At 43.1% G+C, this 13,205-nt stretch overlaps 3 protein-coding genes across 4 annotated transcripts in view; 2 read left to right on the top strand and 1 right to left on the bottom strand.

Moving 5' to 3' along the window:
* Window positions 1-3,470, top strand: part of igsf21a (immunoglobin superfamily, member 21a) — a 176,657-nt gene extending 173,187 nt beyond the window's left edge. For both annotated transcript variants that reach the window (XM_031871720.1, XM_031871718.1), the window contains exon 10: window positions 3,003-3,470. In XM_031871720.1, the coding sequence (XP_031727580.1) occupies window positions 3,003-3,079 (77 nt within the window). In that variant the 3' untranslated portion in view covers window positions 3,080-3,470. The remainder of the gene's footprint in view (window positions 1-3,002) is intronic.
* A 941-nt stretch (window positions 3,471-4,411) lies between these two features.
* Window positions 4,412-10,486, top strand: klhdc7a (kelch domain containing 7A). Its single transcript, XM_031871717.1, has one exon. The coding sequence runs from the start codon at window positions 6,928-6,930 to the stop codon at window positions 9,217-9,219; it is 2,292 nt and encodes a 763-aa protein (XP_031727577.1). The 5' UTR covers window positions 4,412-6,927; the 3' UTR covers window positions 9,220-10,486.
* A 614-nt stretch (window positions 10,487-11,100) lies between these two features.
* On the bottom strand, window positions 11,101-12,847 carry cfap107 (cilia and flagella associated protein 107). The gene is made up of 4 exons (XM_031871658.1): window positions 12,737-12,847; window positions 12,161-12,271; window positions 11,635-11,797; window positions 11,101-11,391 (listed from the first exon to the last, which is right to left on the bottom strand). The coding sequence occupies exons 1-4, from the start codon at window positions 12,845-12,847 to the stop codon at window positions 11,114-11,116; spliced, it is 663 nt and encodes a 220-aa protein (XP_031727518.1). The 3' UTR covers window positions 11,101-11,113.
* Between the last annotated feature and the right edge of the window lie 358 nt (window positions 12,848-13,205).

Raw genomic sequence — 13,205 nt, 5'->3', positions numbered from 1 at the left:
CAGTTAGTCAGGGCCGCAGCGGACGAGAAAACTATGCTTCCCATGAGGGGTTGTATTCATTCATCTTTGTCAGGATTCCACTCTCCCGGAGAACTTGTCATGCCGCACCGTATGGCAATGAACTGAATTCAAGACTTGAGTGAAATTGAGGACTAAAATGTGACATGTTTTCTGCCGCATAGAAATGTACCTGTCAGCCTAGGCTGGTGGAAGTATCAAAAGTGTGGGGTTGTGACGTTATTGTGGGCACAGTCTCTTGGCTGAGACACAGTCGTGCAATCACAAAATTGATTACAACAAACAAAGTCTCAACTTATGGACTTTGCATACATTGACCCAAAAATAACAGTACATTACAAGCCAGGAGCGATAATCAAGTGATCACATCTGTCATTATTAATAGCGCCAAATCCTCTTATGAACAGAGGTCAGATCAGAGACAGGAACCAGACTGGTAGGAGTGCAAACAGATGTGTCATAGCTAACTTTTCACATGCAAAAGGAAAGTGTTGTGTTTTCAGTCGGCATTTTAGGTCCAGCTACTGAGGTAGAGACATCCTTTGTTAAAAAGAGCACGTTGCCTCTGAAATGAGTCCCAGTTCAAATTCAGGTTGGCAGAAATGCACTGAGGTCTGAGCCAAAAACCTGAAGGTAAACAGATGGCTGGGCGACTTGCATCTATGATTGTATACTGGAAGGGGACCTCGGATGATGATCTTGTGGTTGGATGAGCTCATTACAGAATGAGCTGAAGTACTTTTTGAGAAGATCCAGTTGTTGTTTTTTTGTTTCGTCAAACTGGAGTGGAATATGCTATGTATCACATGTCAGATTATGGAGTTCTATGGAGATTTACGTTTATTATGGAGTCAATAATAAACAACGCAATTTTTAACGCAGCCTGGTCACACTCTAAGGGGTGTCAAATACAGACGCTTAGGCAGTGTCCCTCCGCGTCTTGATAGGACCCTTTAGCGCCTGTATGAGACGTACATAGTATAAGAACAGGAAAGTCCGTAAAGCCTGGGAGGGAATAGTGGTGAATGGGTCAAACAAAGACAGGACTTTTACTCAGCAGACTGTGTGAAACGGAAAGTTGAGGGATTTTTTACTGATTGGGTTATGTCGCATGACGTTACGCGTACTTATTTTAAGCCAAACCATGATGTTTTTTGTCATCCTAACTAAAGAGCTTTCTTACCTTAACCACATTTTTACAACCTTTACTATGCACAAAGCTTCTGCTTCAAGATACTGTGCAAAAAGATCCTGGGGGCTTCTGCCCAAGCAGGAAAAATATGAACGGTAGGGATGAGATCCTGTTGTTTTATGATCCAATTAATAATTCAATCAGTGTTTCTCAGGGAACAATATTTTACTTACAAGACTGAATTACAGGATCTAACCACTACCAGATCCAAATTTGACTCTACTGAGTCAGGCCCACACTTACCTCGTCCCAATCTTGGCACAATCTGAACAAACGATTGGTTATATCATGTCACATATCACAACTTTCCTCCCACAGAAGCTCCAGTTTCACAGTCCTCTATGTAAGTTGCCCATGAGGGAGCTACAGAAAACAATAGATGCATAAAGCTGCTGTCTCTGTTCTCATTCTATTATCCAGTCTGCCTGCTGTGGGCCTTAGAACAACAAGTCCAAAGCATGAAAAAATCTGTCCATTTTTATGTGAGGATTCTTCAAATATTGGGAAAGAAAAGGCATCTTTGTGTTTGTCGAAGCTGCACCAAAGGTAACGTGGGGATATCTTTAGGTGTAGTGGTATCGACATTCTCCCGGATCCATAGTCTTCAGATATATTTACAATATATCTATATTTTTGTCATACTGATTGTCCATGATTGTATTATGTTGGTCTATTCTGTACACCCATCGTCTATTGCGTGTCTGTCCGTCCTGGAACAGGGATCTTTTTTCGGATTTTTGGAGGCTTTTGTGTGATCTGTATTTAGAGTCTAAGGATAGAGGGTGACGCATGCTGTACATTTTCTAAAGTCCTTTGATATAGGGCATTGACGTGATTGTTTATTATTGTGTACTTCAAAGAACCCCATAGAGAAATAAAATTCCAATATGTACTGCATACAAAGAAAGGTTGTATCATTATCCTCTAAGAGCATCACCATCATCAATTCACCACACCTCTCGTCCACGAAACAAGTGGGACTTCAACTGACAGTGACAAGCTGAGATCTGTCCGAATGAAAGCTACTGTAGATCGTTAGTATGAGGGGCACTCCGGGTTGTCATTTTATGTGATACATTTTTATAATAATTGCTTGTAGCACAGAGTTTTTCAGGGGCTTTAGAAATATCTTTAAAATGAATAAATATTTCCCACAACATGGCCATTTCAACAACTAGTTTTACCAGTACATTCAGGAGTAAGCATGGACTGTTTATAAGAAGTGGACCTATTGGTTGTGACGTCAGCCGTTAGTTTGTGGACTGGGGTTTTGAAGCGTTCAACATTTTGGCCGTTGCCATCTTGGCTTTGAACAAAAGTGACCATATTTGTACTGCGGAGAATTGACACCGTGGTAGAGATGCCGTATACGGCTCTAGTAGCACCCTGTCCATCATAAAGTAGCCACGCCCTAAAGCAAACTTTGCTTTATCATCTATTTGACTCTAAATGGGACCATAATATACAAAATGAACATCTTGCTGTATTGAAGAAGACTTGAAACTAGCTATTGAGACCATCAACTCATGTTTACAATGTTTACTGAGGTAATAAGTGTAAAGTAGGGTCATTTTCTTAAAGACTTCTATACAATCAGACTTATTTTTGCAACTGGAGGAGTCACCCCCTGCTGGCAATGAATCACAGTCATTAAATTTGAACAGGGTTACTACGAGTCATGAAAATTGGGAATAATATATTAAAATACTGTTTTGGAAATATGATTTGCTGATTGATGAAAAGAAGAATGGGGAAGTGTGTCTGTCTTATTGACTGTTTCTTTGATTTGTAGATGGAGCTTCACGCGTGGACATGCTCGGGCTAACGTGGATGGCACTTGTCCTCACAGTGACAGTGGAACTCACGTGAAACCTCTCATCCGAGACACTCTCACGCTGACACGTACACACACATACTCGCCCTTCTTACACAACATCCACAAATGCACACAGAAACTGACACACACACACACACTTTCCACAAACCCTGCAAGCCTTCTCCAGTCATCAACAGGCTCTCCATGCGTCAGTCGATCAGGAAACAGTGCTATCTCAGGATGGTGCTCCACTGTTTTTTTTTTTTTTTTTTTTGTAATGAAATAAAAACCAAGATAATGATATGAAAAGAACAACGTGATGAACATGACAATAACCACCCCCTATATAGCCCTGCCCATTTACACCCTTTTTTGTTTCCTGTCCCACGTCTGCCTGTTGATCAATAAAATCTGATGAGTTGAAATGGAAAAAGAAAAAAAAAAGCATTTGGATTTTATTTTGTTGAGTCAAGATGTCATTGGTGTTGACTGAAATGTGAGAAGTGGAACTGGCTGGATATGCGCCACCATATCAACCACACCCATCTGTCACATGTCCTGGGATGCACCTGATTAGCAACAAGCTGATAAGCCACGGGGGAACAAACACAGATGCTCCAAGAGAACTTCTTTTTTTTTACTGATATACAAGTATTCCTTTTTTTTCTGATGGCGCGGAATGTACAAAAGGATTCAAATGCATTAAGAAACTAGAAAAGAAAAAAAAATCTCCTTTTTGAGTGTATTTTGTGTACATCAGTGTAAATATTGAAAATAATTAAAGAGGTTATATGGGTGATGGTGAGGGATGGTTGCTGATATAGCTGGAGTTTACACTTCTCCACCTTTGTTTGTACTTCATTCAACACTGTTCTCAGAGATCATTCTTGGCTAAAAGGACAGAAACATTAAAAGCCTTTCTGTTTCTCATTTGGGCTTTTTATATCTAGCAGTTTAAAAAAAAATAAAAATCAAACATATGTCTGCTGTTTTGGGGTTGTGGTGCATGTGACGTTTGAAGATTCTTTCTCCTTTTTGGTGTGTTGCAATTGACAGCACTGCAACTCATTGTCACTGGCCTGTAATCCAGTTATTCACTTGTGACATACTATCTTAAGTGACCTACATTGTGTACAATGCGTAACTCTTACCCGGACATCTACAGTACTAGTAGGATCATTCTAGCCGCCATTCCAGGGAGGTGCTCACTCGAGGCAGCGTGTGTAAACAGGGTTGTTGCATTTGTTTCATTTCACCTGTATTAAAATGGAGAGATGATAAAACTTACCAGCCTTGACTTTACTTATACCACTGTGTTTGACATGTTCAGTAGTAGATGTGCATCCTCCAGTCATCTCTGATTCCTGCTACAGGTAACATACAGTATCTAATGTTGCTCTTGGCTGCATATCTAGATTATTGCAGGGATTGTTTACAATCTCATTTGATAATAATCTCACCATATGACAGACATTTGAAGGGCAGTCTGCCTAGAGACAGAGAATGTGTATACCTGTTCAATTACAGGCAAACTCCAAAGCTGACTTTGTTTCAGATATTTCTTATTGTACTGTCCCAACATGGCTTTTGAAGGAGATTTTGGCATTGCTGGGAACCCTTTCCAGTTTGTACTCTCTCTCACACAGTGAAGGGCGGCTTAGTGCGGAATAATCCTGCATTTTTTGGACCTCACAAGAATTGCATTTTGAGCAATTCTAAGGACACAACGTGTATTAAAGGATTAATCTATAAACCAGGTGGGAGGTAAGAGGGGAGATTTCTAAAGCTTAGTCGAACAGAAAGCGTAGACCTTTCCGTTTGGGGTATCGCCTCACCTTGCCAAAGTACAATCCATATTCCTGCATTCTGGAGATGAGATAGCACAAACTTTATTAAGAGTCAGTCATATGCGCTTTGAATTCTATTTTTTTTCAGTGAGGGAAGCAAATCTGTGTCCTACCTGCAGTATAGCATCTTAACTCAGCTGTCATTTTCATTTTGATTCAAGAGGCACCTTTTTTCACTTGTTTTGGATTCAATAGAGAAAAAGAGCTCCATCGCCATTTCTGAATGCATTAGAGAGTGTGCATATTGTCTTTATGTAATCATCATGCCAACAGAAAAAGGTCATCATAACTTTGTGTGTGTGTGTGCGTGTGTGTGTGTGTGTGTATGTGTGTGTATTACAAATGTCCGCAAGTTAACAGTAAGTATAAACATTTAATGTAACTAAAAATTCATACAATTTATTCAAAGCTGTCCTGGACCAGAAACATCTAACAGGCAATAAATATGACCCTTTTAAATATATGCCCTTGCATATTCTTTAACTTCCTGTTCAAGCCATCATCGTGAAGCCTTTAATTATTCCCCTTGGTAGTAATGGTCCTTAATTATAGGGACATCAATGTAAAAACAAGAGCAAGCCTATGTGTGCACATAAAGAAATTGTTCTGCTTGCCCATCATAAGTCAATGCTGTTCAGGTTTATTTCTGAGAAGGTTGGATGAACCTTACGGATAAAGTCCATGACGAATTGATGACTCGTGAAATGGGATGGTCAGAAAATATGAACCTTTATTTTTTACTACATCACTAATCTCTATAGTTATACAGGGACAGAAAAACACGAAGTTTCTGTACTTGTTCAGTCAACTGTTGCACACCTATCATGGATGGCACAAGCAAGAAGAGGTGAAAGTTCCGCACAGCAATGCACATGACTGACTGTCATGTTTATTATTCTTTCACAGCAGTGTAAGTAGTTCACCTGAGCTGGGAGCAATGGCGAGGATAAGAAGCAGCCTCTTTGGCCCATCTGTGAATTATTCAGTACTCAACCATGCCTGCAGAATCCGATTTCCTTTATGTCGTCTGCAGGCTTGGCTATCGGATGTCCAAACAATGCCCATGTCAGCTAGGACACCTGACACGCCCTCTGAGTGCTGTTAAAATAAACACTATTCTGCTGTTGACCGCAGACTCGCTCAAGTGTGTTATCAGCAACAAATGACAGGCGACTGAGAGACACGGCTCCCATGTGACAGAGATGTATGTTTAGCATGTCAGTATAGCATGTGGAAATGAATGACACTGTCAGGTTTCTCTGTAGACACTATTTCCATCTGTCTCAGACGGTTATCTGTGTTATTAACAGTCCTATGTGTTTATAATACCAAGTGACTGCCATTTTGTTGTTCGACAGCAAGCTTCAGCTTATCTTAGGAGAGATTCATTCTAGTATCTGCGCTGGCACAGAAAAGGACCTTTGATCTGTGACATGGCTGTGCAAACAGATGTATCCTGGTTATTAAGTATTTGATAAATGTCACCTATCATAACTCCACACCCCTTATTCAAACCATGTCTTCCTCCTGCAGATCACAGCCGTGTGTTACAGACAGTTAAGAAATGTGATCTGTCATAATGTTTTTACAGACATTTTCAGAAATTGATCTAATAAAGTATGACCTGAGCCACTCCTGTTTGCTTAAACACGGAGAAAACTGATGAGCTGACAACAACATAACTCAAACAAAGTTAGAATTAGCGTGTATTCAGAATAAGAGTTCTTCGATGCTGTTTTGGAAGAGTTTAGGGGAGTTAACAAACAGCATAACCAAATATTGATCTATGAGGTATTTACATACTCTGTGTATGGTTACTGGATCCGGCATCTAACTTTCCACAGGAGGTGCATGACCAATGCCCCGCCTCTGCAGAGCCAGGGATGCAAATAGTACCTCGACAGGTATCACTTTACACTTGATCCTTTGGCAAAGAGGCACAGTCATCAGATCACAGCAGCTCCTTTACAAAGAAAACCAGACAGCATGCCCTCGTCAACTGAGACGCATTGACAATAACATTCAATAGGATCAGTCAACCGATCGTCACCACCATGAGTGCTGCAGCTATGCCAATTGTGGAGCTTTTGGGAGTCCAACTAGACATGGAGCTGGTGTTGAAACTGAGTCTCTCTGTGGCTGCGGTGCTGCTGGTTTCATGGGCATACAGGTTCTACAGCTCCAGAGAAGCACCGAAAATTCAGCTCTGCGTCAAAGACAACAAAGAGCCAGAAAAAGCAACCTGCCAAAACTGCAAGAGGACACTACGATGTCGAAGCTCACCAAAACATGACACCGATGATGGGGGCAAGCGACCCGGACCCTCGGACACAGACTCAGCAACTGATGACCTGACATCTGACAACTCCAAAGAAACGGCAGTGGAAGCCTGTCCATGCCAAGCTGAAAAGAACGAGGATGCATTTAGTATGTCATATAGAACCCAGGATATCAGCATGAAAGGAGAGAAACTCACTTCTCAGGAGCAGGCACAGGTTGCCACCAGTAATATTTCATTTGGATCTGCTTTGAACTTTCCTCATCCAACTGAGAGTGGGATGGCCAGTGCAACGGGGCGCCGCTCCCCTCGCTTTTTTCAGAAGCTGGAGGGCAGTGTGGGTGTGGGCAGGGAGTTAAGGCAGGACTTGGAGCACCAGGGGGCCTACTCCAGCTTCCTCTCCAAGGCAGAGATCAAAGTGGAGGATGCAAACGTTGTGCTGGAGGGAACGGGAGACCAGATTGTGCGTGGAAAGATATATGATTACTATGTTGAGTCTTCCTCTCACTCTATAACAGACTCGAACACCATTCTGAGTCAGCATGAGAGGACCTCTGATTCACAGTCTGTGGAGATTGGAAGTCGTGGCAGCAGCCTCAAAGAATCCCTATCCTCTCTAAGCCCCATCATCATGCGTGATCTGGTTTTACCACAAAGCCCTGTTGAGGATCCCTCCTTGCTGGGAAGCCTCAAACCGAGGCACCCCGCAAGGCCTGTACTCCTACGCAAGGAGAGCTATCTGTCTGCAGCAGAGCAGTCTGAGCTTTCCATCCCCTCTCTAAATACAAGAGTCTCAACTCCAAAGACTCACTCTGTGGCCCCAACCAGCAATGAGTCAATCTCTCACTCAACAGACAGCGAAGGCTTTAATGTGGGAGAGGAGGAAGATGTAGAGACTATAGCAGCATTTTTACACCCTCCAGCAAAAACTCTCGACGTCACAGATTCGGAAAGCTTGAAGAATAAACTCGATCTGGGTAACTGTTTGGAGATGCTGTGTCTGGCCAAGAAACATGGCCAGACCTCTGTGCAGCAAGCAGCCCTGGGAGTCATGTCAGACAACTACCTCCAGGTGCTCAGGGACCCCAACATTTATGGGCGGCTCATGGCTGGTGAGCGGGAGCAAATCCAGAAGCAGAGGATGAGAGGGAGAAGGTTTGTCATGGTGGCAGATATGGACCCTCAAGACTGGGCGAGGAACACAGGCGAGCAGACACCAGAGACAGGGCAGAGGAGGACGTCCAGTGCGGTGTACTGTTATGATGACTACAAAGACGCCTGGCATATACTTTGCCTGATCCCACAGGAGGTCATCTCTGAAGCCTGTGCCATGTGCACAATGGATAACTACTTGTTTGTGGCAGTGGGCTGCCAAGGCACAGAGAGAGAAATGACACCCTCAAAGCGAGTGTTTTGCTACAATCCTTTGACATCAATTTGGAAGGAGATCAGTCCTATGAATGAAGCCAGGCCCAGCTGCAAACTGGCAGCACTGGAGGGCTACATCTACGCCATCGGAGGGGAGTGCCTCTCCTCAGTAGAGCGCTACGACCCGCGATTGGACAGATGGACGTTTGTGGCTCCACTGCCTAATGATACATTTGCTGTGGCACATCACGTCACAGTGAGCAGGGGAGAGCTTTTTGTCTCTGGGGGAACTCTTAGATATATGCTGCTGCGCTACAGCCCCAAAACCAACAGCTGGAAGCTAAGTCTGTTGGTAGGCAGCAAAGACAGAACTGCAGATATGATAGCCGTGGGGAGATTTCTGTATCGGTTTGATGTCAACCCACTGCTGGGTGTCAGCGTGTACCGCTACCATACGGTGGCTCGAATGTGGTACGAGTGCGGCTCCAAAAGGCTTCAGCACTGCCCCGCATTCCAGTGTGTCATGTTGGACGGCACGATCTATTGTATCAGCCGGCAGTTCACCATGATGTTCGAGGCTGATGAGATCTCCCCAGGTTTCAAAGATGAGAATATGAGTGTCCTCACTGCAGTGAAGGGCATACTTTTCCCTTTTGTCCTTTCACTCCCTGATAAGAAACCTCGTCAGACCAGCGTGTGAAGGAGGATTCAGTTTTCCATTAATGATAAGATTAGGTGGTGATGGAGTATCCCCAACAAGAGCATGCTTTACGTGAAGTTTCTTGTTGACTGAGTGGGTTTTGCTGTATGCTTGACCCAGCCCCAAATGTTACTGCAAAACTGTAATCACTGTGTTGTCTTTTCTCTGTGGTGTTATTAAGATAACCTTTCCACAAAGCCGCAAAGCTTCTATTTGCTACTGTCTTGAATTGGGTGTGGTACAAAAAATGTGTGTTCCTTATGTCACGGCCCCTGGCAGTAGATGCAAAGTATCAGACTCCTAATGGTAGCCAAACTACTGTTTGCTTAGATTTATGGATGAGCTGCCATGTACATTGTTTGCTTCTTTGATTTGCCACTCTCTCCTGCCATTGAGTTAGTTTTATATCATCCCAGATGCTTAACCTCTTTAGATCATTTATAAATAAGACTTGGAGTAAATGAGCTCATTCAACTCTAACACATTACAGAGATTTGGCAATATCGTGGTAATCTATCACTGTGTAGGTCACACATATAACTTACACAGTGGCCTGGATACAATGCAATTATCTACAGTTGCTCTTTAAATATGACAAGATGTAAATTGGTTTGTCATACAATATAAATAGGCGGGCTTCTGAAAGCATTTGTCACTACTTTTGAAAATCTTCCGAGGCTGAGACTTGCTGTTATTTTGGGGATTTTAGGTACTCTCCTTTGGAGGCCAGAAAGAAGTGTATTTGTTTTAATCTTGACTGAGCAAAGTCTTTGTTCATGTACCTACTTAATATATTTGTTTTGATATCTATTGTTTTATAAACATCAAAGAAATAAATGAGTGTCATTCATTGCATATTAATCAACACAGGTGTTAAATCAAATGTCTATTCCAATATTTGTGTGACCTATAACCAATGCTATAAAAACATAACACAATAACACTTTTTGTTTATTTTGTGTTGGGCAATCACATTATATATAGAATGCTACAAGTAATAATTTCTAAGTTCATCACTCATCAACTTTGTCATTGTAATACTGAGGACTTTAAAGACACTGACAGGTTCAAGAGAGTGACGTGCTGCTATAGCGCCATCATGTGGCTCACAGGGCAAACTCAACAGGGCTTTGGGTAAGACATGTTAAGCTCTCGACTTCCCACAGCACCGAGGCGATGCCTTGCATGTCTCATCAGTGGAGTGACGAGCTAGCTAGCTAAACGGTGGGTGAGACAGAGGGCTTCAGCTGCACGGGAAGGCAGCAGGCAGGCGGGGGAAAAGGGAGGCAGACGCAGATGGTTGACCATCAAACATAAGCATCTTTGATTCTCCCTAATTAAACACTTTGATCCCCTGTAACAAAACACCAAATGGAACAGGAGATAAGACACTTCCCTTCAGATGTTGCCTGGGATGACTTATGGCCTCTGGTTTGCCTCAATACCCAGGTCAGTTCTGGCATCAACACTTGATTTATTTGTTTACAGATAACAGCTCATTCGGAGTTCACATATCAAGTGTGTAGAGAGTGATAATTTGCATGTAATTATCCTCTGGAAGGGCGGACGTAATTTATAGCCCCTTCCTTTCTCTGTCTTGCAAACAAGCACACATATGTATCCATATATATATATATATATATATATATATATAAACACTGCAACTCTCCACACAATAAACAGTAAATTCACAGCAGTCCTCACAGCAACATTATGAGAATCATGTTTAATTTTTTTAATTCCTTTTGATTTCCCAAACAGTTTGGTCTGTTCATTTTTTTTTTCTCTCTCATGTCGCTGACTAATACAAAAGAGAAAACACACAGCAACACCAAAAAATGACAAAGAAATACCAAGCAGCATGTGAGGCGATTCATGAGCCACATTGTTGTCTCTAGGCCTGTTGTGATTGTGGAAGTTGACTCAAACAGTGATCTGGGATTTGTAGTAGCGAGCGCCGCCTCAGATCCAGGTCCTTGTTGGTGTGATTGGCTGCATGGAGGTGGCTGGAGAGCATCCGCGGAGCCCTGGCAAGGCGGCTCTGGCAGAAGGCGCTAAGTGGGTGCCTCTGGTATGCTGACCTGTACACTGTCAGTGATGGGAGGAGTGACTGCTGCTTTTCCAAAAGCAAATGCTCTGTGTACTGCAGCGGGCCAGAGCTGGTTGGAAGGGCTATAAAGGCACACAGAAGAGAAAGTTAACGGTCATGTTACTGCAACCATTAATTACACTGGTGACTGATTTGGAACAATAAAAGGCATTTGGGGCCACCCACATTTAAATATTCATGAGCACAACTGCTGATGTGTTATGTCCATACAAAATGAAATACTCTGAAGTATGTTTACTCTGCGCTGGTGCCGGGATGGTTTGATATGCAATTCGCCATGTATAATAACACCATATGATAATTACCGGAAATTGGCCGTTCAGACCTCTGAAGCTGCCTTGTCAAGCTGTCCGGACGCCAGGGTCGGGTGTTGGTCTGCTTACGCGGGTAGCTCTCTTCATAGTGCGTGACCAAGTAATGAGAGGATGGTGGGCCATTGTGGGCAAATAGCAGCTTGGATGGAAGCCCCTGGAAGACAATGCACATTAGTCTCAACACAGCCTGCATATATTGGCCTTCACTGGATTAAGATATGAAGGGCATGACCTGCTCTTTAACAATAATCCTCAAGAGGTTTAACATGTGACAGCAGAATATTACTCTAACTAGCCTTTTAAGTGCCCAGTAGGACTGATGATTTTACACATTTTTCATGACTGCTGAATCCGACCAGAAACTTGCTTTCATAAAGAGTTTTATCACAAGCCTTTATCTTGGCTGTCAATATTATGCAGAAGTGGCCACAATCTAGAGAAGAAAGCCATGACTTGCAGGGTCGTGACAGGCATTCAATTGGTGTTAATGCCGTGAATGAGCAGTTAAAAGGTTGACCTCAGCTCTCAGCAGGGCAGATCTTCTCTCAGAGATGTCTGGCTTGAAGTCCCAGTGGAGCCGGTGGTCTACACGACTGGTGCTGTTGGCTGTCTGTGGCTCCCGAGTGAACTGCGTCGGACATAATAAACAGACATGGCAAACAGGAGTGTGGGGGGGGTGTATACACGGACTTGAGCAAGTGTATACAGGGACTTGAGCAATGAGCCCAGTGCAATGATCAGCAAAAGCTCACCCTTCACATTCGATCCACACTGTTGTACAGTGTTTCTAAAGTCATTTCTCCTCTCGGATCCTGAACCAGCAGCCCGTGGCCGAACCTCACGTCGATGCAATTAGTCTCCAGCTCTGGCCTCTCCCACCAGGAGGCTGTGCTGAGGTAGCTGAACTGAGGCTGCCTAATCACTTTGCTATGGATTCGACTACCAACCAAGGTGCTACAAAACCCTTGGCAGGCTGCCACTGGAAGAAAAGGCTTTAGATAATCTGTGTTCTCACATTCAATTGAAGATGTATGCTTGAATCAGAACATCTTATTTTGACACGAAATAGACAATAAGCAGACAAAAGGCCTACCTGAAGTCTTTCTTCCGCCCAGTTGCCTAAAAGCACTTTGTTTGAATACTTCTGCTCTATCCTCCAGCCGGGTTGGGCCCATTGATCCTTTGCCGTGCCTGTTTGGTACATGCTTTACCTGGTGTCAAACGCACCTTACCGGGGAACCATGAAGTCCTGTTAGAACATGGTTAGCTAAAACAGATAGCATGTAGGTGCTTTCACCTGGTCCCATAATGGCAAAGGCAGTAGAGGGGAAATAGAAGAGCTCGGTTGCTATGGATACAGCAAACACTGCAAGGGAAGGGAAGCAGAGTATCCTAGAAGCAAATGGGAGATATCTTACATCTGTGTTAAAAGGAGATACAGTCCTTAAGACTGGGGCATGGAATTGACATTTTAGCAGTATACTCTGCATTGTTAAAATGGTGCCAGAAATTGTTTCCAGACTCTGTGACCGCAGGCTAATTTTCATTTTTGGAATGAAACA

Source organism: Anarrhichthys ocellatus, unplaced genomic scaffold (genome assembly GCF_004355925.1).
Source record: "Anarrhichthys ocellatus isolate YVR2014 unplaced genomic scaffold, GSC_Weel_1.0 scaffold60, whole genome shotgun sequence".
In the NCBI taxonomy this organism is placed as follows: Eukaryota; Metazoa; Chordata; class Actinopteri; order Perciformes; family Anarhichadidae; genus Anarrhichthys; species Anarrhichthys ocellatus.
This window is presented reverse-complemented; position numbering and strand designations above follow the sequence as displayed.

What these genes read in the sequence shown, in the direction of transcription:
- klhdc7a (XM_031871717.1), top strand. Translation starts at nt 6,928, where the DNA reads ATGAGTGCTGCAGCTATGCCAATTGTGGAGCTTTTGGGAGTCCAACTA.
- cfap107 (XM_031871658.1), bottom strand. Translation starts at nt 12,847, where the DNA reads ATGTACCAAACAGGCACGGCAAAGGATCAATGGGCCCAACCCGGCTGG. An exon ending in GGGCGGAAGAAAGACTTCAG is followed by an intron (nt 12,272 to 12,736) that starts GTAGGCCTTTTG and finishes TGTCCGACGCAG; the next exon opens with TTCACTCGGGAGCCACAGAC. An exon ending in CTGCCCTGCTGAGAGCTGAG is followed by an intron (nt 11,798 to 12,160) that starts GTCAACCTTTTA and finishes ATTGTCTTCCAG; the next exon opens with GGGCTTCCATCCAAGCTGCT.